At 41.6% G+C, this 22,920-nt stretch overlaps 1 protein-coding gene across 1 annotated transcript in view; it reads right to left on the minus strand.

Annotated features, from left to right (window-relative positions):
• The window catches only part of asxl1 (ASXL transcriptional regulator 1), a 59,333-nt gene extending 36,673 nt beyond the window's left edge, over nucleotides 1-22,660 (minus strand). Inside the window, exons 1-3 of the mRNA XM_072914842.1 lie at nucleotides 22,262-22,660; nucleotides 11,503-11,585; nucleotides 4,073-4,075 (exon numbers count right to left, since the gene is read on the minus strand). Of these exons, the coding sequence (XP_072770943.1) occupies nucleotides 4,073-4,075; nucleotides 11,503-11,585; nucleotides 22,262-22,318 (143 nt within the window). The 5' untranslated portion in view covers nucleotides 22,319-22,660. The remainder of the gene's footprint in view (nucleotides 1-4,072; nucleotides 4,076-11,502; nucleotides 11,586-22,261) is intronic.
• Between the last annotated feature and the right edge of the window lie 260 nt (nucleotides 22,661-22,920).

Consider the following 22,920-nt stretch of genomic DNA (forward strand, 5'->3'; position numbering starts at 1 on the left):
TTTTCCGCACTATAAGGCGCACCGGATTATTAGCCGCACCTTCTATGAATTACATATTTCATAATTTTGTCCACCAATAAGCCGCCCCGGACTAAAAGCCGCGCCTACGCTGCGCTAAAGTGAATGTCAAAAAAACGCTGCGCTAAAGTGAATGTCAAAAAAACAGTCAGATAGTTCAGTCAAACTTTAATAATATATTGAAAACCAGCGTTCTAACAACTCTGTCCCAAAATGTACAAATGTGCAATCACAAACATAGTAAAATTCAAAATGGTGTAGAGCAATAGCAACATACCGGTAATGTTGCTCGAACGTTAATGTCACAACACACAAAATAAACATAGCGCTCACCTTCTGAAGTTATTCTTCATTCGTAAATCCTTCGAATTCTTCGTCTTCGGTGTCCGAATTGAAAAGTTGCGCTAGCGTGGGATCCAAAATGGCCGGTTCCGTCTCGTAGAAGTCATCGGGAGTCAGTGTCGCTGTTGTTCTGTGAATCCTGCCTTCCGGAAAGCTCGGACCACAGTTGTGACCGAAATATCTGCCCAAGCATTTACGATCCACTGGCAGATGTTGGCGTATGTCGTCCGAGGCTGTCTGCCCGTCTTAGTGAAGGTGTGTTCGCCTTCGGAGCTGTGTGAAAAAAGCCAGCCGGCCTCTTCGCGTAAACTTCCCTTAACCACTCGCTCATCTTTTCTTCATCCATCCATCCCTTCGAGTTAGCTTTTATGATGACGCCGGCTGGAAAGGTCTCTTTTGGCAAGGTCTTCCTTTTGAATATCACCATGAGTGGAAGTTAGCATGGCAAGCTAGAACCACAGTGAAGGATGACTTCTCATTCCCTGTGGAGCGAATATTCACCGTACGTGCTCCCGTTCCACAGTGCGGTTCAGTTGCTGTGAAATACGGTAGTAATCCGTGTGCGGATGGAGAGATTGCGTCTTTTTATGACCCGGATCGTTTAGTAGGAGCCATTTTGTGGTCTTTACAGATGTAAACAGGAAATGAAACGTACGGTGATATCCGCGCGTTTTTTCTTCTTCTTCCGGGGGCGGGTGAAGCGCTTCCTGTTCTATGGGGGCGGGTGAAGCGCTTCCTGTTCTATGGGGGCGGGTGCTTTCCTTGGCGGTTGCTTGCGTAGAAGAAGAAGCGCTTCCTGTTCTACCGGGAAAAAAGATGGCGGCTGTTTACCGAAGTTGCGAGACCGAAACTTTATGAAAATGAATCGTAATAAAGCGCACCGGGTTATTAGGCGCACTGTCAGCTTTTGAGAAAAATTGTGGTTTTTAGGTGCGCCTTATAGTGCGGAAAATACGGTAACAAGATTTCTTCGACTTGAAAGCATAAATAGTATAAACACTTTTAACAGTATAACAGTACTAAACAATTCCAATAGATAACATTGGTGTCATTACCTTTTTGTGGCTAAAATCCAAATTTAGCAACGGCATTAGACTTGTGTTTTTTTGTCCCAACGTGGTCTTTTACATCGCTAATTCCTCCGTGTCCGATCGAAAAATCTTGTCTGCACAAGGTGCAATTCGCGTAGTTTTCACCCTTTTTGGAACGGATAATTATTCCCGGATAGGCTTTTGAATATTCTTCACGGAATGACTGCAGTTTTCTTTTCGGTTTAAGACTCGTTTGCGATTTTTCTCCGGCTGATTCCATGATCGTTCGCTCGTTTGGAAACAATGGCCTCGTGCTTGGCAGCGGTGCTATAAATAGCCTCGCGCATGGCATTCGGAATGGCTCGATAGGAAGTTACGGGAAGCAGTGTCGATTGTCATTGTTGTTATGCGATTTTGTAAATAAAACTTTAAAAAAAAAATTATTTTTTTTTAATTAATGAAAAACCGTATTTTTTATCACTGCAACCGTAACCCGGAATAGGTTGATGAAAACCGTACTAATTACGGGAAAACCGGAGTAGTTGGCAGGTATGTAGTTCTAGTAAGGTTACAGTGTGTGTTTATTTGAATTATGAATATTTTTATGATTTTTCTTATTTTATGATTTGAATTAGGATTACTTTTGCTTTGTTGTAATTTTCTTTAAAGCACTTTTTATTGCCTTGTGTACGAATTGTGTCCTATAAATAAACTTGCCTTGCCTACAATGAGTACAAATATTTATTGGTTAAATCAACTGTCGCGGAGATAGGATTGCATTAAAAATCCACAAAAGTAGCAATCTTAATTTACCGTATTTTCCGCACTATTAGCCGCACCTAAAAACCACAAATTTACTCAAAAGCTGACAGTGCGGCTTATAACCCGGTGCGCTTTATGTATGGATTAATATTAAGATTCATTTTCATAAAGTTTCGGTCTCGCAACTACGGTAAACAGCCGCCATCTTTTTTCCCCGTAGAAGAGGAAGTGCTTCTTCTTCTACGCAAGCAACCGCCAAGGTAAGCACCCGCCCCCATAGAAGAGGAAGCGCTTCTTCTTCTACTGTAAGCAACCACCCGCCCCCATAGAAGAAGAAGAAGCACGCGGATATTACGTTTCATTTCCTTTGTGTGTTTACATCTGTAAAGACCACAAAATGGCTCCTACTAAGCGACAGGTTTCCGGTTCATGAAAAGACGCAATCTCTCCATCCGCACACGGACTACTATTTCACAGCAACTGCCTAAAGACTTTCAAGAAAAGCTGGCTACTTTCCGTGCATATTGTAAAAACAAGATAGCTGAAAAAAAGATCCGGCCAGAGAACATTATCAACATGGACGAGGTTCCACTGACTTTTGATATTCCTGTGAACCGCACTGTGGATACAACGGGAGCACGTACGGTGAATATTCGCACCACAGGGAATGAGAAGTCATCCTTCACTGTGGTTCTAGCTTGCCATGCTAATGGCCAGAAACTTCCACCCATGGTGATATTCAAAAGGAAGACCTTGCCAAAAGAGACCTTTCCAGCCGGCGTCATCATAAAAGCTAACTCGAAGGGATGGATGGATGAAGAAAAGATGAGCGAGTGGTTAAGGTAAGTTTACGCGAAGAGTCCGGGTGGCTTTTTTCACGCAGCTCCGTCCATGTTGATATACGACTCCATGCGCGCCCACATCACGCTGGTTTTTAATATATTATTAAAGTTTGACTGACCTATCTGACTGTTTTTTTGACATTCCTTTAGCGCAGTTAGATGCGGCTTATAACACGGGGCGGCTTATAGGTGGACAAAGTTTTGAAATATGCCATTCATTGAAGGCGCGGCTTATAACCCAGGGCGGCTTATGGTGCGGAAAATACGGTACATCAACAAGCCATTTAATTTCTCAATAAAGTGGAACTTCCATTTACGAACCTCCCCTATTTGCGACCTTTTCAGTTTACAAACTTTTCTATCGAGCCAAATATGCCTGCGTGTGACAAACAACGTCTCTGCGTACAAACGCTTCATTCAGCCATTCGTTTTGTTTCATGCCCGCAGGCAAAAAAGCATGGCGCAACATTTTTGTGGAGACAGAGCCCTCCTGGTCACTTGCTGCTGAGTACACTACTAGCGCTTCAGACAGTGTGTGTGCCTTTTCTCTGCTTTTCCTTTTGACAACTTCTGCCCATCTTGCCAACTCCATATAAGTCCCAAAAAGCCAACAGACCAGCGTGGAAAGGAGGTGGCAATTAGCTGTTGGGTTTACAAAGTAGTATTTGAGAGGTGTACATTAATGGTGCTCACAAGTATGCAGGCTTCGTACCACAGCAAGTTTTCATTGAGATGAGACCGGACTTTTCTGGAAAAATATGCCAAAGAGGACTACCGTATTTTCCAGACTTAAAGGCGCACTTAAAATAATTTTTTCCTCAAAACTCAATGCGCCTTGTAACCCGGTGCGCCTAATGTAAGGAATAAGTTTGGTTGAGCTTACCCACCTTGAAGCAATTTTATTTCGTACATGGTGTAATGGTAAGTGTGACAAGTAGATGGCAGTCAAACATGAGATATGTGTAGTCTGCACCGTTTGATTAGCTTCAACATAGGAGTTTTATTATGGTTTGTGTATAAGGTAAGACACTATCTGGCGTTTGTTTTGCAATATTATGCAAAATCAACTTTGCTTACCTTCTGGTACCTGCTGATCTGTATTTGGGATCTGCATGAATACTGAAAAATTGCGCGCATCCGCCTTTGTAGTCTGTGCCGATAAGCTTCTTCTTTTTCTCCATCTTCTTGTTATGTGACATTCATCCTCCACTGTTGCCATTTCTAATATAAAGTACCGTATTTTCCGCACCATAAGCCGCCCTGGGTTATAAGCCGCGCCTTCAATGAACGGCACATTTCAAAACTTTCTCCACCTATAAGCCGCCCCGTGTTGTAAGCCGCATCTAACTGCGCTAAAGGAATGTCAAAAAAACAGTCAGATAGGTCAGTCAAACTTTAATAATATATTAAAAACCAGCGTGATGTGGGCGCGCATGGAGTCGTATATCAACATGGACGGAGCTGCGTGAAAAAAGCCACCCGGCCTCTTCGCGTAAACTTCCCTTAACCACTCGCTCATCTTTTCTTCATCCATCCATCCCTTCGAGTTAGCTTTTATGATGACGCCGGCTGGAAAGGTCTCTTTTGGCAAGGTCTTCCTTTTGAATATCACCATGGGTGGAAGTTTCTGGCAATTAGCATGGCAAGCTAGAACCACAGTGAAGGATGACTTCTCATTCCCTGTGGTGCGAATATTCACCGTACGTGCTCCCGTTGTATCCACAGTGCGGTTCACAGGAATATCAAAAGTCAGTGGAACCTCGTCCATGTTGATAATGTTCTCTGGCCGGATCTTTTTTTCAGCTATCTTGTTTTTACAATATGCACGGAAAGTAGCCAGCTTTTCATGAAAGTCTTTAGGCAGTTGCTGTGAAATAGTAGTCCGTGTGCGGATGGAGAGATTGCGTCTTTTCATGAACCGGAAACCTGTCGCTTAGTAGGAGCCATTTTGTGGTCTTTACAGATGTAAACACACAAAGGAAATGAAACGTAATATCCGCGCGCTTCTTCTTCTTCTACGGGGGCGGGTGGTTGCTTACAGTAGAAGAAGAAGCGCTTCCTCTTCTATGGGGGCGGGTGCTTACCTTGGCGGTTGCTTGCCGTAGAAGAAGAAAAAAGATGGCGGCTGTTTACCGTAGTTGCGAGACCTAAACTTTATGAAAATGAATCTTAATATTAATCCATATATAAAGCGCACCGGGTTATAAGCCGCACTGTCAGCTTTTGAGTAAATTTGTGGTTTTTAGGTGCGGCTAATAGTGCGGAAAATACGGTAGTGTAAAGTTCTTACTTATATCTGTCAGTAAACTCGCCATGAAAGCACTAAAACATACCGGTATAGTGAGTTTACATTATCCACCCCAGGAACTTGAGTTATTAGAGAGTTCCGGTTTGGACGGTTTTTCACGGGACACATTTCCTGCGTTGTTGTTTCCGTATGAGGAGATGCTGCTCCGTTATTGATTTAAGTAAAGTCTGAATGTCATTAAAACAGTTAGCGCCATCTTTTGACACTTCTTTCACTCCCGTCCTTGCACGCTACACCGCTACAACAAAGATGACGGGGAGAAGACGCTGTCGAAGGTGAGCCACGCAAATAAGACCGCCCACAAAACGGCGCATCCTGAAGAGACTGTCAGAAAGTGACTTGAAGATGTGTAAAACATCATCTATGCAACATTTTGAGCAAAGAAACAGCATTACATGTTATGTAGACCACAAGGAAGTCTTTTACTTTTAGAAAAAAATATATAATATGACTCCTTTTGTATGAAAAAAGATCAAAAATAGACCATTCATCGGCAGTGCGCCTTATAATCCGGTGTGCCCTGTGGTCTGGAAAATACGGTAATTTCACAGCGGAGAGAATGCGTGTCTTTCAAGGCATGGTTTGCTTTTTAACAGAAATTTGCAACTCTCTTCAGAAGTATAACTAGGGTGCTTCTTTGTCTCCTTTTCCTCGTCTTGTCTTCGTAAATATGTGTTCAAATGTGCTCATTGTGCACAAGTGGTTTTTTTCTGGTCTCAAAATGAACTAACGCCTCGCCCCAGTTAAAATTCCGACTAGTAACTTCAAATGGAATGCACCTTTGCTTCTATTCCCTCCCCCCATGTTTACCTTTCCTTCCTACCTCTTTACGGGACACCGCCAGGCGGCGACCCGTCAGTCTTCCTGTTCTGTATACCCTTGTAACTGTATCAGGCATGTCATTTGGACTTAATGAGAAAGACTGAAGATAAGCCGAAGCTCCTTGTTTTTCAGCAATTGAACATGCAAAATTAGCAATAAAAAGCACAATTTAAAGATGTTTTAGTGTTTAAAGAATTGAAAAGAACCTTACTAGTGTTCACAGCTAGTGCATCAAGTTATTGAAATTATTTACACATTACTTTTGTCTGTTTCAGGCATTATGTTATTTAGTCACTCCAGTAATTACAACTTGTGTTCACATCCACAGGAACCACATGGGTTAGCCTACTCTGTACAGTATTTAAAACCTTACTAGTGTTCTCTTCACAGCTGGTTCATCAAGTTATGGACATTATTTACACATTACTTTGTCTGTTTCAGTCACTGTTTTATTTAGTCACTACAGTAATTACAACTTGTGTTCACATCCACAGCCTACTATATACAGTATTTACAACCTTACTAGTGTTCACTTCACAGCTGGTTCATCTAGTTATTGACATTATTTTCACATCACTTTGGCATTTTTGCTTTGATGGCTCTGACATGAGCCTTCCTGGCTAATTTGAGCTTGCATTTTCCCTTTTGTTTCTGCTTTAGAGGATTCTGCCTTGGATTTATAGCCACTTTGTCTCTTCGACTCCCTCTCCACTTCCATACCTGCCAACTTTTGAAATCAGAAAAACCTAGTAGCCAGGGTCCAGAGGGCCGCAGGCCCCGGTAGGTCCAGGACAAAGTCCTGGTGGGGGGTTCAGCTTCGCCCCCCGACGCAAAATGATTATTAGCATTCAGACAGGTTAAAATGTTGCTAAAACCATCACTTTTCTATCAGTCACAGTGACTCATACCTGCCAACTTTTGAAATCAGAAAAACCTAGTAGCCAGGGTCCAGGGGCCGCAGGCCCCGGTAGGTCCAGGACAAAGTCCTGGTGGGGGGTTCAGGCTTCGCCCCCCCGACGCAAAATGATTATTAGCATTCAGACAGGTTAAAATGTTGCTAAAACCATCACTTTTCTATCAGTCACAGTGACTTTTCAAAACAAAAATATTACAGCAAAAATCATATGGGTTGATTGACATGTTTATTCTGTAAGATAACTTCAATAGTTTGAAATTATTTTGACAGTTAATGCCAGTTATCCTGTCAACCTTTCACAAGACTTCAATTTGTTCATTGAAAGTATAAACAGTATAAACACTTTTTACAGCAAACAAATGGTAAAACAGTACTAAACAATTCCATTAAAAAAAAAATTGGTGTCATTATTAACTTTCTGTCCAAGCTTGAATAATCTACTGCCTTGTTCAATTGTAAAAAATATTCTGTGCCTAAAATTCACATTTCTATCACAATTATCATACTGTAAACATGGTAAGCTAACTTCATTAAAATTAATAGTCCTGTCAATAGCATGGAATTACAATTCAAATGTAGTTTTTTTGTAAGCCTTTCAAAAGAATTCAAAATATGAAAAATTAATGAAAATTAATTGAAGCCATCAGACACTTGAAAAGTGGCACATCACATCTCTAATGTAATCATTTGAACTTTTCAACAGAAATAGCACTGCAAAAATATTAAGGACATACTTCTGTATTTTGGTAGTTATGCTGTCAACATTTAACAAGATTTATTCAACTTGGACTTGAAAGCATAAATAGTATAAACACTTAACAGTATAACAGTACTAAACAATTCCAATAGATAACATTGGTGTCATTACCTTTTTGTGGCTAAAATCCGAAAAACGTTGAAAGTTTTCCACTTGTATCGCTAGCAACGGCATTAGACTTGTGTTTTTTTTGTCCCAACGTGGTCTTTTACATCGCTAATTCCTCCGTGTCCGATCGAAAAATCTTGTCTGCACAAGGTGCAATTCGCGTAGTTTTCACCCTTTTTGGAACGGATAATTATTCCCGGATAGGCTTTTGAATATTCTTTACGGAATGACTGCCGTTTTCTTTTCGGTTTAAGACTCGTTTGCGATGTTTCTCCGGCTGATTCCATGATCGTTCGCTCGTTTGGAAACAATGGCAACTGGTGCCTCGTGCTTGGCAGCGGTGCTATAAATAGCCTCGCGCATTTAAAAAAAAATTTTTTTTTTAATTAATGAAAAACCGTATTTTTTATCACTGCAACCGTAACCCGGAATAGGTTGATGAAAACCGTACTAATTACGGGAAAACCGGAGTAGTTGGCAGGTATGTAGTTCTAACTGCTCCAAATGCAAAAATCATAAATAGTACAAACAATGCATATTAGCTAACTTCCTTTATCTGAATAGCCATTTGTGATTTATAGCATGAAATAACATATCTTGTTGTTTATGTTTCAATATGATTCAACTATTCAATGTCAAAATATAAAGAGTAGAAAAAATGAACAAAATGTCAGCTACTGTCTTGTTGTAAAACACCAATGAAAATGAAAGTTAGCATTTAGACAGGCATATATATGTATTTCAGTTTTGATTTGGGCTTGCATGGTAAACAAGTCAAATGAATGTTTTATCATATCCATCCATCCATCCGTTTTCTACCGCTTATTCCCTTTGGGGTCGCGGGGGGCGCTGGAGCCTATCTCAGCTACAAGCTTATGTTTTATCATACATTTGTCCTAATGTGGCCAACATTGTGGGTTTCCTGGACGTGGTCTACATCGCTAAAAGAAACATCTAAAGAAGAGAATCCCTCTGCCATCTTCCACTAGTTTTTTTTAGTATAGAAATTGCTCTCTTGAACATTCCTTCTTCTCTTCTCCGACTCTCTCGTCGTCATTTGGTTATGTCTGTTGTGATTTCACTTCCTGGTTCTATGACACGTCCTATCTTGCCTCTGATTGGCCTGTCCTTAATGTTTAGCCCTAATCTTAACCAATGGTGACTCATCATAGTAAACAAGCAACCAATCATGGATGAGTTTATACGTAAACCAACCAATCATCATTGATGTTTCTGTATATGTTGTCCCCTGCCCTTCGCTACGTAGCTTCCATTTTTAACTTATTCATTTTTAAATGGACAACCATAGTTTTTACCACTCGATTATCAAAACCCGGACTCATTACGGGAAAACTGTAGTTGTTGGCAGGTATGGCAAAGAGACGGATCAAGATTTTAACACACATTGTAGGTCGGAAAAAACGAAGAAAAAAAAAAAAAATTTTGTTATATTTTTACTAAGATAAAAAAAAGACGCATTTCCGACTATAGACAGAAAAATCACACGCCTGTAGGGATGATGTTCGAAAACCGGTTCTCCCGATTGTTCGATAAGAAAAGAACCGATTCCATGGATTCTAATCCCTTTTTGAGAAATGTTTCCCGTTATCGAAGCCACTATAGTAAAGAAAAAAATGTGGTTCTTTATTCAAATCCCTGGGAACGAATCCGGTGTCACAGGAAATGTCCTGTGGCACGTCACAGGAAATGACGTAGCTCAGTCATTAGGCGGCAGATACAGAAGCAGCAACAACAATGGACCGGAAAAAACGCTCCAAGGCATGGCTTCACTTTACTAAGAAATACGAGGAGGAATTGTCTATCTGCAATAATTGCCAGGCTTCGCTTTCTTGTAAGGGGAGCAGTACAACAAACATGTTGAAACATGTTAGAGAAACGTGTCCTGTCTTCGACACGTGGAAAAGCAGCGACAGAGATGACGAAGCACGCCCCTCTTCCTCTGCTTCAACCTGCAGCCCCAGTGATAGTGCCGGTGAGTAACTAACGTTAACTGTTGCCGGTTCATTTCCATATCTGCTCACTTGTAGCCTTTAGGCTAAAATAACGGTACCTCTTATGTCAACCAGGACTGCAGTAATGTTAGCTAGACTAACGTTCCCTAAGCATAGTCAGTGGCTAATGGTAACATTGGCGTTAGCCTTATTGTACGTGTGATAACATTAACGGTATCTTGTAGCCTACACCACTCCAGAGTTTGTAGGTCTGTCTAATAAATAATATAAATGAATGCAGGATTTTCCCTGCATGTATTTTTCTTAGGTGGCCCAATTAAAGGGGCACTAACAGTTAGTATTTATTTATTTTATTCTTAAAAAATATAAGTGAAGGCTGCCAAAAGTGAGTTTTTGTCAAACCAAGTACCGTATTTTCCGCACCATTAGCCGCACCTAAAAACCACAAATTTACTCAAAAGCTGACAATGCGGCTTTTAACCCGGTGCGCTTTATATATGGATTAATATTAAGATTCATTTTCATAAAGTTTAGGTCTCGCAACTTCGGTAAACAGCCGCCATCTTTTTTCCCGGTAGAACAGGAAGCGCTTCTTCTTCTACGCAAGCAACCGCCAAGGTAAGCACCCGCCCCCATAGAACAGGAAGCGCTTCTTCTTCTACTGTAAGCAACCACCCGCCCGCGTAGAAGAAGAAAAAGCGCGCGGATATCACCGTACGTTTCATTTCCTTTGTGTGTTTACATCTGTAAAGACCACAAAATGGCTCCTACTAAGCGACAAGGATCCGGTTCATGAAAAGACGCAATCTCTCCATCCGCACACGGATTACTACCGTATTTCACAGCAACTGATATTCCTGTGAACCGCACTGTGGAACGGGAGCACGTACGGTGAATATTCGCACCACAGGGAATGAGAAGTCGTCCTTCACTGTGGTTCTAGCTTGCCATGCTAATGGCCAGAAACTTCCACCCATGGTGATATTCAAAAGGAAGACCTTGCCAAAAGAGACCTTTCCAGCCGGCGTCATCATAAAAGCTAACTCGAAGGGATGGATGAAGAAAAGATGAGCGAGTGGTTAAGGTAAGTTTAAGTTTACGCGAAGAGGCCGGGTGGCTTTTTTCACGCAGCTCTGTCCATGTTGATATACGTATGTTTGTGATTGCACATTTGCGTACATTTTGGGAGTGAACAGAGTTGTTAGAACGCTGGTTTTTAATATATTATTAAAGTTTGACTGACCTATCTGACTGTTTTTTTGACATTCCTTTAACGCAGTTAGATGCGGCTTACAACACCGGGCGGCTTATAGGTGGACAAAGTTTTGAAATATGCCGTTCATTGAAGGCGCGGCTTTTAACCCAGGGCGCCTTATGGTGCGGAAAATACGGTATTGTGTGTTTTTTTCCCCATATACAACAACCTATCTGGATTCGATAAGAGAATCGGTTCGATAAGAGGATTCGATAATGGCATTGAAATCGATAATTTCTTAACAAACATCATCCCTACATGCCTGTGTATATCGTATGTCTGTTCTTGGATGGGTTGGACAAAAAAATAGTTTTGTTGTACTTTTTAAGTGCAATGACAAATGATATTCTATTCAGTGTGTGTCTGACCTCATTTCCTTCAGCCCCTTGGTCTGGATGACATGAAGTATCTGTTTCGGGGTCATAGGAGCGTCGGAGAAGTTCTCCAGCACCTGAAAAAAAAAGGCAACACTGGTTTAACAACACAATCTGTGCTATAAAGGACTATATAGTCAGTTTAGAACAGGGGCGCTCATTACGTCGATCGCGATCTACCGGTCGATCACCAGTCAGGCATTAAAAAAATAGTCCTAAAAATGAGCGATCATAAATCTTCACTATGACGTCACTTTCTTCACTTGATTGACATTCACGGCACCCGAAGGTCTTCTGAGATGACGCTGGCTGCTGCCAGCTCATTAAAATTACAGACTGGAAGGCGAGAAACACTTTATTTCAACAGACTCTGGCGCCGTACCTGTCGTCAAAACTCCAAAGACCGACTGCACAGTTGCACAATAAAAGCTCTGCTTCATCCTGCCTGCGCTACCAAAATAAGAGTCTCAGAAAGCTGGCGTGCACAAGCTAGCAAGCTACGGAGTTTGCCGACAATGTATTTCTTGTAAAGTGTATACAAAGGAGTACGGAAGCTGGACAAATAAGATGCCAAAAACCAACCACTTTCATGTGGTATTGGACAGAAAGGACTTTTTTTTTCCTCCATTCGAAAATGCGGACGTTATCATCACCACTGTCTGATTCCAATCAATGCAAGTCATCAGAATCAGGTAATGCACCAACTTATATTCTTGTCTTCATGAAAGAAAGGAATCTATATGTGTTAAACATGCTTGTATTATCTTTAACCACCTTTAAGTTGTTAACAATATTAACTATTTGTGTTAAACATGCTTGTATTATTTTTAACCACCTTTAACTTGTTAACAATATTAACTATATGTGTTAAACATGCTTGTATTATCTTTAACCACCTTTAACTTGTTAACAATATTAACTATATGTGTTAAACATGCTTGTATTATCTTTAACCACCTTTAAGTTGTTAACAATATTAACTATTTGTGTTAAACATGCTTGTATTATTTTTAACCACCTTTAACTTGTTAACAATATTAACTATATGTGTTAAACATGCTTGCATTATCTTTAAACACCTTTAACTTGTTAACAATATTAACTATATGTATTAAACATACTTGTATTATCATTAAACACCTTTAATGTATTAACAATATTAACTATATGTGTTAAACATGCTTGCATTATCATTAAACACCTTTAACTTGTTAACAAAAACATATATTTCATAAATAAGTAAATATAAATGATATATATGAATGAGGTAGATCCCCACGACTTGATCAATTGAAAAGTAGCTCGCCTGCAGAAAAAGTGTGAGCACCCCTGGTTTAGAATGTCTGACTTTAACCAGCAAAAAGATCATAGATGAGTTCATGGACTGAAAAATGCCATTAGCACCCAATCAGATGACCTATCAGATGATATGCTCAATTCAGTTCATTCTTTGGCATTTATCCTCAAAATTCACAAAAGCCAGAGGAAATAAAAGTGTATCTGTTACTGTGCTAAATAAAAATATCTAAATGTAGAGGCTACATGTGCCTCTACACATCCGGACTTGGAGACAATCGCGGTCGGGCAGTATCTGCAAACTGTATTTTGCATGCCCTGCCTCTATGCAATTTGTGGAAGTACTCATTCAAACCAAATATGAAACAAATTGCAGTAAATTAATTTCCAAAATGTGTTAACAACACTACATACAGATCTAGCAGGGATGGAACAGTATTGTCATGACCGCAGTATTGCGGCTTCAGAGTTCTCACAATAATGCCGTGACGTGTGACGGTATACGACAATTGGGAGTACACCCGCCAGTGTCGGTTTTTTTCGGGCTCGATTGAGTGAGCCGGTCTGAGAAGAAAACCACATTTCCCACAATCCCCAGCGCAGAGCAGAAAGCTCAAGCTATCGAATACTCCCGCAGAGTCAAAGTTGGACGTTGGCAAGCATTTTAACTTCGCAGTCGAAGAATAAGTGACGGACATGCAGAATATGGTTTGCAGATATTGCCAATCCACAATAATCTAAAAATACAAGCAATATGAGATGTCACTTGATTCTTTATCACCTAAAAAAGATAATTGACGCAAACCTAAGATTTAAGCCAGGCCAAACATCACATCATGAGGCATTTCAATGAAGTTTTCCTGGGGATGGATAGCATCTTTACAATGCCAGCTTAAAAACACTAAACTGAACGTTTTGATGTTTACTCTTTACGTGAAACACTGTTATTTGCACATTTTGGTAGTAATAAACAGGATTTGAGCATTAGCTTTGCCGTTATTTACAGTATGTGTTTATCCTCAATATAAGTAGCACTTCATTTTCCACACTATGGCATTTTTTCCCCAAGTCAACCTTTTTTGACATAATTGCAATAATATTGTACAATCTGTGGCCATATTACCGTGGTAATATCGTACCATGACGTTATAGTCCTAATATGGTTTACTGAAAGTGCATTATTCTGTAGGCAATGTCGTTAATTAAGGGGGTTAAACGTTCAATATTCACAACATAGCCCGTTAACAGAGCACATTGTTGCACAACATATGCCACCACAGGCAGGGTCTTTATGGTGCCAATACCTTGTTTTAAGTCTTTAATGCTCTCAAGTCCACGTTGTGTCTTCTTAAACCAGTGTTCTTCAACCACTGTGCCGCGGCACATTCGTGAGATACAGTCTGGTGTGCCGTAGGAGATTACCGTATTTTCCGCACTATTAGCCGCACCTAAAAACCACAAATTTACTCAAAAGCTGACAGTGCGGCTTATAACCCGGTGCGCTTTATATATGGATTAATATTAAGATTCATTTTCATAAAGTTTCGGTCTCGCAACTACGGTAAACAGCCGCCATCTTTTTTCCCCGTAGAAGAGGAAGTGCTTCTTCTTCTACGCAAGCAACCGCCAAGGTAAGCACCCGCCCCCATAGAACAGGAAGCGCTTCTTCTTCTACTGTAAGCAACCACCCGCCCGCGTAGAAGAAGCGCGCAGATATTACGTTTCATTTCCTTTGTGTGTTTACATCTGTAAAGACCACAAAATGGCTCCTACTAAGCGACAGGTTTCCAAGACACAATCTCTCCATCCGCACACGGACTACTATTTCACAGCAACTGCCTAAAGACTTTCAAGAAAAGCTGGCTACTTTCCTTGCATATTGTAAAAACAAGATAGCTGAAAAAAATATCCGGCCAGAGAACATTATCAACATGGACGAGGTTCCACTGACTTTTGATATTCCTGTGAACCGCACTGTGGATACAACGGGAGCACGTACGGTGAATATTCGCACCACAGGGAATGAGAAGTCATCCTTCAATGTGGTTCTAGCTTGCCATGCTAATGGCCAGAAACTTCCACCCATGGTGATATTCAAAAGGAAGACCTTGCCAAAAGAGACCTTTCCAGCCGGCGTCATCATAAAAGCTAACTCGAAGGGATGGATGGATGAAGAAAAGATGAGCGAGTGGTTAAGGTAAGTTTACGCGAAGAGGCCGGGTGGCTTTTTTCACGCAGCTCCGTCCATGTTGATATACGACTCCATGCGCGCCCACATCACGCTGGTTTTTAATATATTATTAAAGTTTGACTGACCTATCTGACTGTTTTTTTGACATTCCTTTAGCGCAGTTAGATGCGGCTTATAACACGGGGCGGCTTATAGGTGGACAAAGTTTTGAAATATGCCGTTCATTGAAGGCGCGGCTTATAACCCAGGACGCCTTATGGTGCGGAAAATACGGTATCTAATTTTACTTTTTTGGGTTAAAAATATTTTTTGCAAAGCAGTAATTATAGTCTGCAAATGATGTGTTGTTGTTGAGTGTCTGTGCTGTCTAGAGCTCGGCAGAGTAACTGTGTAATACTCTTTTGCTACTACGGTACATTTTTGTCTACTTTATACTTGCATTGTCCTTTCCATTCTTTGTAACTGAGCTACTGTGTGGAACAATTTCCCTTGTGGATCATTAAAGTTTGTCTAAGTCTTCCATATCAGTAGGTGGCAGCCAGTAGCTAATTGCTTTGTAGATGTAGGAAACAGCGGGAGGCAGCGCGCAGGTAAAAAGGTATCTAATGCTTAAACTAAAAATAAACAAAAGGTGAGTGCCCCTAAGAAAAGGCATTGACGCTTAGGGAAGGCTATGCAGAACGAAACTAAAACTGAACTGGCGACAAAGTAAACAAAAACAGAATGCTGGACGACAGCAAAGACTTACAGCGTGTGGAGCAGAGACGGCGTCCACAAAGTACATCGGTACATGACATGACAATCAACAATGTCTACACAAAAAAAAGATAGCAACAACTTAAATATTCTAGATTGCTAAAACAAAGCAGGTGCGGGAAATATCGCTCAAAGGAAGACATGAATACCAAAAAAGAGAAAAAGCCACCAAAATAAGAGCGCAAGACAAGAATCAAAACACTACACAGGAAAACAGCAAAAAAGTCCAAATAAGTCAGGGTGTGATGTGACAGGTGGTGACAGTACACCTACTTTGAGACAAGAGCTATATTGATGAATGCCTGTTATGCTTTAAAGTCATATCCAACAATTGCAACAACGATTTTTTTTACTGTCAACGGAGTTTCGCTTTTTAATGATTTCTGCTGATGGTGTGCCTCTGCATTTTTTCAATGCAAAAATGTGCCTTGGCTCCAAAAAGGTTGAAAAACACTGGTGTAGACCAGTGTTTTTCAACCAGAGATACAGTCTGGTGTGCCGTGGGAAATTATGCAACTTCCACCTAATTGGTCCAAAAATATTTTTTGCAAATCAATAATTATAATCTGCAAATAATGTGTCGTTGTCTAGTGTCTGTGCCATGTAGAACTTGCCAGGGTAACTGTGTAGTACTCCAGTAGGTGGTAGCAGGTAGCTAATTGCTTTAGAGAAGTAGAGGATGGTTTGTCGTGATCCCAATATGCAGAGCACAGCGGGAGACAGCATGCAGGTAAAAAGGTATGTAATGCTTAAAACAAAAGTCTTGCTAGGAAAAGGCACTGAAGCATAGGGATGGCTATGCGAAACGTAAGTAAAACTGAACTGGCTACAAAGTAAACAAAAACAGAATGCTGGACGACAGCAAAAACTTACAGTGTGTGTCCGTACATGACATGACAATCAACAATGTCCCCACAAAGAAGGATAGCGTCCGCACAACTGAATTAGTCTTGATTGCCAATTCAAAGCAGGTCAGGAAATAGCGCTCAAAAAGGAAGGCGTGAAGCTGCTACAGGAAAACACCAACAAAACAGGAAAATCCACCAAAATAACAGCGCAACACAGGAACTCAAGCACTACACACAGGAAAACAACAAACTAAAAAAATAAGACAGCCTGGTGGAGTTTCATTTTTTTAACGCATCTGCTAGTGGCGTGCCTCCGTATTTTTTTAATGAAAAAAACATTCCTTGGCTGAAAAACACTGGTGTAGAGCAGTGGTTTTCAAACTTTTTGGAGCCAAGGCACATTTTTTTGCGTTGAAAAAATGCGGAGGCACACCAGCAGCAGAAATCATTAAAAAACAAAACTCAGTTGACAGTAAAAAGTCGTTGTCGCAATTGTTGGATATGACTTTAAAGCATAATAAGCATGCATCAATATAGCTCTTGTCTCAAAGTAGGTGTACTGTCCCCACCTGTCACATCACACCCTGACTTATTTGGACTTTTTTGCTGTTTTCCTGTGTGTAGTGTTTTACTTCTTGTCTTGCGCTCCTATTTTAAATGGCATTTTCTCTTTTTTTGGTATTTTCCTGTAGCAGTTTCATGTCTTCCTTTGAGCGATATTTCCCGCATCTACTTTGTTTTAGCAATCAAGAATATTTCAGTTTTCATCCTTCTTTGTGGGGACATTGTTGATTGTCATGTCATGTTCGGATGTACATTGTCTTTGCTCCACAGTAAGTCTTTGCTGTCGTCCAGTATTATGTTTTTGTTTACTTTGTAGTAGGGATGTCCCGATCCGATATTTGGATCGGATCGGCTGCCGATATTTGCCAAAAATTGCGTATCGGCAAGGCATGGGAAAATGCCGATCCAGATCCAGTTTTAAAAAAAACTCCGGTCCGTGTTTTCCAACGCACCTATTTAAATAATACATTCCACTTTTCTGCTGCTCCATAATTTCCGTTCCGCATTTTCCAGCACACCTTCAACACATCCACAATTCTCACGCAGTTGCTTTTAGCTGCTGGCATTACACGACAGGCTCTTCTCACTCTTTCCTGTGTCTCCCTCTCACAGACAGCGAGCGCACCTTCTTACACACGTCACATACTGTCACGTCATACGTCACATACTGTCACGTCATACGTCACATACGTATACGTCCTCTCCCAGCAGAGAGCGAGGTAGCGGCATGGCTAACGTTAGCTGTGATGCTAGCGCAGCCGCTAAGGTGCGCGCCTGCTCAAGCGTCCTCTGCGCACGGCAAATCTATGCCACGCACAAAATAAAATAAAAAATAAAAAAGCGCATAACAATTTTCGACACACGGACACGACAGAGAAAACAGTTTTCGTCATCATTGTTCAAATATTATAACGTCTGTCGAGGCGCTTATCTCCATTCGGTGCCACACGTCCAGACTCCACACCATCAAAATGGCAAAAATTTCCAGATCAACACCGTATGAAAAAATTAGTGATTTTTTTAGTTGTGATTTCCTTCTCTGCATGAAAGTTTAAAAATAGCATATATTAATGCAGTATGAAGAAGAATGTTTTAATGTAGACATGCAAGCCTTGAAATAACATTTTGAAAATCAAGATTACATTTCCTGCAAATGGGTGCATTTCTACCCTATATTTTAACTTTAGATTTATTCTCATATCAAACTCTTTTGGCTGTCTTTTTGACACTTACATCAGGCGCCCCCCTCCACACCCTGGATTATAGATAATGTAAATAATTCAATGTGATTATCTTGTGTGATGACTGTATTATGATGATAGTATATATCTGATAGTATATATCTGTATCATGAATCAATTTAAGTAGACCCCGACTTAAACAAGTGTAAAAACTTATTGGGGTGTTACCATTTAGTGGTCAATTGTACGGAATATGTACTTCACTGTGCAACCTACTAATAAAAGTCTCAATCAATCAATCAAAACACATAGAATCATCATACTGCTGTGATTATATGCATCAAGTGTTCATTCAAGGCTGAGGCAAAATATCGAGATATATATTGTGTATCGCAATATGGCCTTAAAATATCGCAATATTAAAAAAAGGCCATATCGCCCAGCCCTAGTTCAATGATGCCATTTCTGTTTGTCATGTATAATTTTGTCTATTTTGTGTTTATCCTTGAATAAACAGGTCAGTTTCTTGTTACCAACCATTGTGTATTATTCAAACTCCCCTAATTCAGCTGGCTAGTTGTTATCAAGAGTACTAAAACCCTTTTCAACATGATTCTGACAACTAAGTAGGCTAAATAACTTTAAACTTTAATACATGCTCGGATAGGCCAGTATCGGTCGGTATCAGTATCGGTCGGTATCGGATCGGAAATGCAAAAACAATATCGGTATCGGATCGGAAGTGCAAAAACCTGGATCGGGACATCCCTACTTTGTAGCCAGTTCAGTTTTAGTTTCGTTCTGCATAGCATTCCCTAAGCTTCAATACATTTTCTTAGAGGCACTCACTTTTTGTTTATTTTTGGTTTAAACATTAGACACCTTTTTACCTGCACCCTGCCTCCCGCTGTTTCCCACATCTACAAAGCAATTATCTACCTGCTGCCACCTACTGATATGGAAGAGTATTACACGGTTACTCTACCCAGCTCTAGACAGCACCGACACTCAACAACAACACATCATTTGCAGACTATAATTCCATCCATCCATCCATTTTCTACCGCTTATTCCCTTTTGGGGTAGCGGGGGGCGCTGGAGCCTATCTCAGCTACAATCGGGCGGAAGGCGGGGTACACCCTGGACAAGTCGCCACCTCATCGCAGGGCCAACACAGATAGACAGACAACATTCACACTCACATCCACACACTAGGGCCAATTTTAGTGTTGCCAATCAACCTATCCCCAGGTGCATGTCTTTGGAGGTGGGAGGAAGCCGGAGTACCCGGCGGGAACCCACGCAGTCACGGGGAGAACATGCAAACTCCACACAGAAAGATCCCGAGCCCGGGATTGAACCAAAGACTACTCAGGACCTTCGTATTGTGAGGCAGATGCACTAACCCCTACTTTGTTTTAGCAATCAAGAACATTTCAGTTGTTTTCATCCTTCTTTGTGGGGACATTGTTGATTGTCATGTCATGTTCGGATGTACATTGTCTTTGCTCCACAGTAAGTCTTTGCTGTCGTCCAGCATTCTGTTTTTGTTTACTTTGTAGCCAGTTCAGTTTTAGTATCGTTCTGCATAGCCTTCCCTAAGCTTCAATACCCTTTCTTAGGGGCACTCACTTTTTGTTTATTTTTGGTTTAAACATTAGACACCTTTTTACCTGCACCCTGCCTCCCGCTGTTTCCCACATCTACAAAGCAATTATCTACCTGCTGCCACCTACTGATATGGAAGAGTCTCCGCTCGGGATGGTGTCCTGCTGGCCCCACTATGGACTGGACTCTTACTATTATGTTGGATCCACTATGGACTGGACTCTCACAATATTATGTCAGACCCACTCGACATCCATTGCTTTCGGTCTCCCCTAGAGGGGAGGGGGGGGGGGGGGTTACCCACATATGCGGTCCTCTCCAAGGTTTCTCATAGTCATTCACATCGACGTCCCACTGGGGTGAGTTTTTCCTTGCCCTTAGGCAAGGAAAACTCAGTGGCCTAGTGGTTAGAGTGTCCGCCCTGAGATCGGTAGGTTGTGAGTTCAAACCCCGGCCGAGTCATACCAAAGACTATAAAAATGGGACCCATTGCCTCCCTGCTTGGCACTCAGTATCAAGGGTTGGAATTGGGGGTTAAATCACCAAAATGATTCCCGGGCGCGGCCACTGCTGCTGCCCACTGCTCCCCTCACCTCCCAGGGGGTGATCAAGGGTGATGGGTCAAATGCAGAGAATAATTTCGCCACACCTAGTGTGTGTGTGACAATCATTGCTACTTTAACTTTAACTTTTTAACTTTATGTGGGCTTTGTACCGAGGATGTCGTTGTGGCTTGTGCAGCCCTTTGAGACACTTGTGATTTAGGGCTATATAAATAAACATTGATTGATTGATTGACTTTGTAGCCAGTTCAGTTTTAGTTTCATTCTGCATAGCCTTCCCTAAGCTTCAATACCCTTTCTTAGGGGCACTCACTTTTTGTTTATTTTTGGTTTAAACATTAGACACCTTTTTACCTGCACCCTGCCTCCCGCTGTTTCCCACATCTACAAAGCAATTATCTACCTGCTGCCACCTACTGATATGGAAGAGTCTCCGCTCGGGATGGTGTCCTGCTGGCCCCACTATGGACTGGACTCTTACTATTATGTTGGATCCACTATGGACTGGACTCTCACAATATTATGTCAGACCCACTCGACATCCATTGCTTTCGGTCTCCCCTAGAGGGGGGGGGGGGGGGGGGGGGGGGGGTTACCCACATATGCGGTCCTCTCCAAGGTTTCTCATAGTCATTCACATCGACGTCCCACTGGGGTGAGTTTTTCCTTGCCCTTAGGCAAGGAAAACTCAGTGGCCTAGTGGTTAGAGTGTCCGCCCTGAGATCGGTAGGTTGTGAGTTCAAACCCCGGCCGAGTCATACCAAAGACTATAAAAATGGGACCCATTGCCTCCCTGCTTGGCACTCAGTATCAAGGGTTGGAATTGGGGGTTAAATCACCAAAATGATTCCCGGGCGCGGCCACTGCTGCTGCCCACTGCTCCCCTCACCTCCCAGGGGGTGATCAAGGGTGATGGGTCAAATGCAGAGAATAATTTCGCCACACCTAGTGTGTGTGTGACAATCATTGCTACTTTAACTTTAACTTTTTAACTTTATGTGGGCTTTGTACCGAGGATGTCGTTGTGGCTTGTGCAGCCCTTTGAGACACTTGTGATTTAGGGCTATATAAATAAACATTGATTGATTGATTGACTTTGTAGCCAGTTCAGTTTTAGTTTCATTCTGCATAGCCTTCCCTAAGCTTCAATACCCTTTCTTAGGGGCACTCACTTTTTGTTTATTTTTGGTTTAAACATTAGACACCTTTTTACCTGCACCCTGCCTCCCGCTGTTTCCCACATCTACAAAGCAATTATCTACCTGCTGCCACCTACTGATATGGAAGAGTATTACACGGTTACTCTGCCCAGCTCTAGACAGCACCGACACTCAACAACAACACATCATTTGCAGACTATAATTACTGCTTTGCAAACAATATTTTTAACCCAAAATGTATCTCACTAGTGTGCCGCGGCACAGTGGTTGAAAAAGACTACTGGGGTTAGCTAGCATGCAGCCTAGCAAACAAAGAGATCAAAACACACATGCTAGCGTGTTAGCTAGGGTTGGCATGCTATGTTGGCCACATCCTCCTTTTTTACTGGCATTTGTTGCAAAAGCACAAATTTAAAGCGGTGTTTTCACAAAAAAAAAGCGGTCGACGTTAGCAATGCTAATGCTAATGCTAACGTAGTCTAGCTTGTGTGGACGGAAATGGGACAAAAACAAAAGCGGCGCCGTCGTCGTTTCCAAACGATTATCGACACAAGTCAAGTAAAAAGAGACAAAATGAGGCATTTACCATCCGAGCCGCTTCAGCCCAGGTCCGCTCCTTCTTTCTCTTTTGTTTGTCCTTCATTTTCCCCTCGCCTGCAGAGCGCCCGGAGTTAGCTAACGCGGCTAGCTTGTTAGCTGCTAACGAGGCTAGCGCTACAACGGGCAAGTGCCTCTTTTTTTTTTTTGCTTTCTTTCTTCCAATCTACGCCGCCTCTGACGACGCCTACTGTGGCCTGTACCGTGTCAACAGTCGCTCCCTTTCCCTAAGCAGGCGCGGCACACATGTGGCGGACGGCAGGCAGGGCGAAGTGTGGAAGAAAGAAGGCAGGAGGAAGAAGGCAGGAGGAAGAAGGCAGGAGAGCCGCAGCAGAACAAGCCGAGGAGGACAACACTGGCAGGTCAAAGGTCGGCCGCGCCACAGCACTGCAACAAAACAAACCCTTTATAGCACCTTGCATCTAACCTACGTTCTTTCCAAATATCACTGAAATAACAATACATTCATATCATGAATAATAATAAATGAAAACAAATGTGTTTTTTTGTGTAGAAATTCTAAAAAACAAAAATTTCCTAAATTATCAACAAAGTAACTACCTACTGATTGTGCTAACTGCTTATGTTGGTTATAAATGTTTTTTTGTGTAGAAATTCTAAAAAAAACCGTAACTATTTCCTAAATTA

This window comes from Nerophis lumbriciformis, linkage group LG01 (genome assembly GCF_033978685.3).
Source record: "Nerophis lumbriciformis linkage group LG01, RoL_Nlum_v2.1, whole genome shotgun sequence".
NCBI lineage: Eukaryota > Metazoa > Chordata > Actinopteri > Syngnathiformes > Syngnathidae > Nerophis > Nerophis lumbriciformis.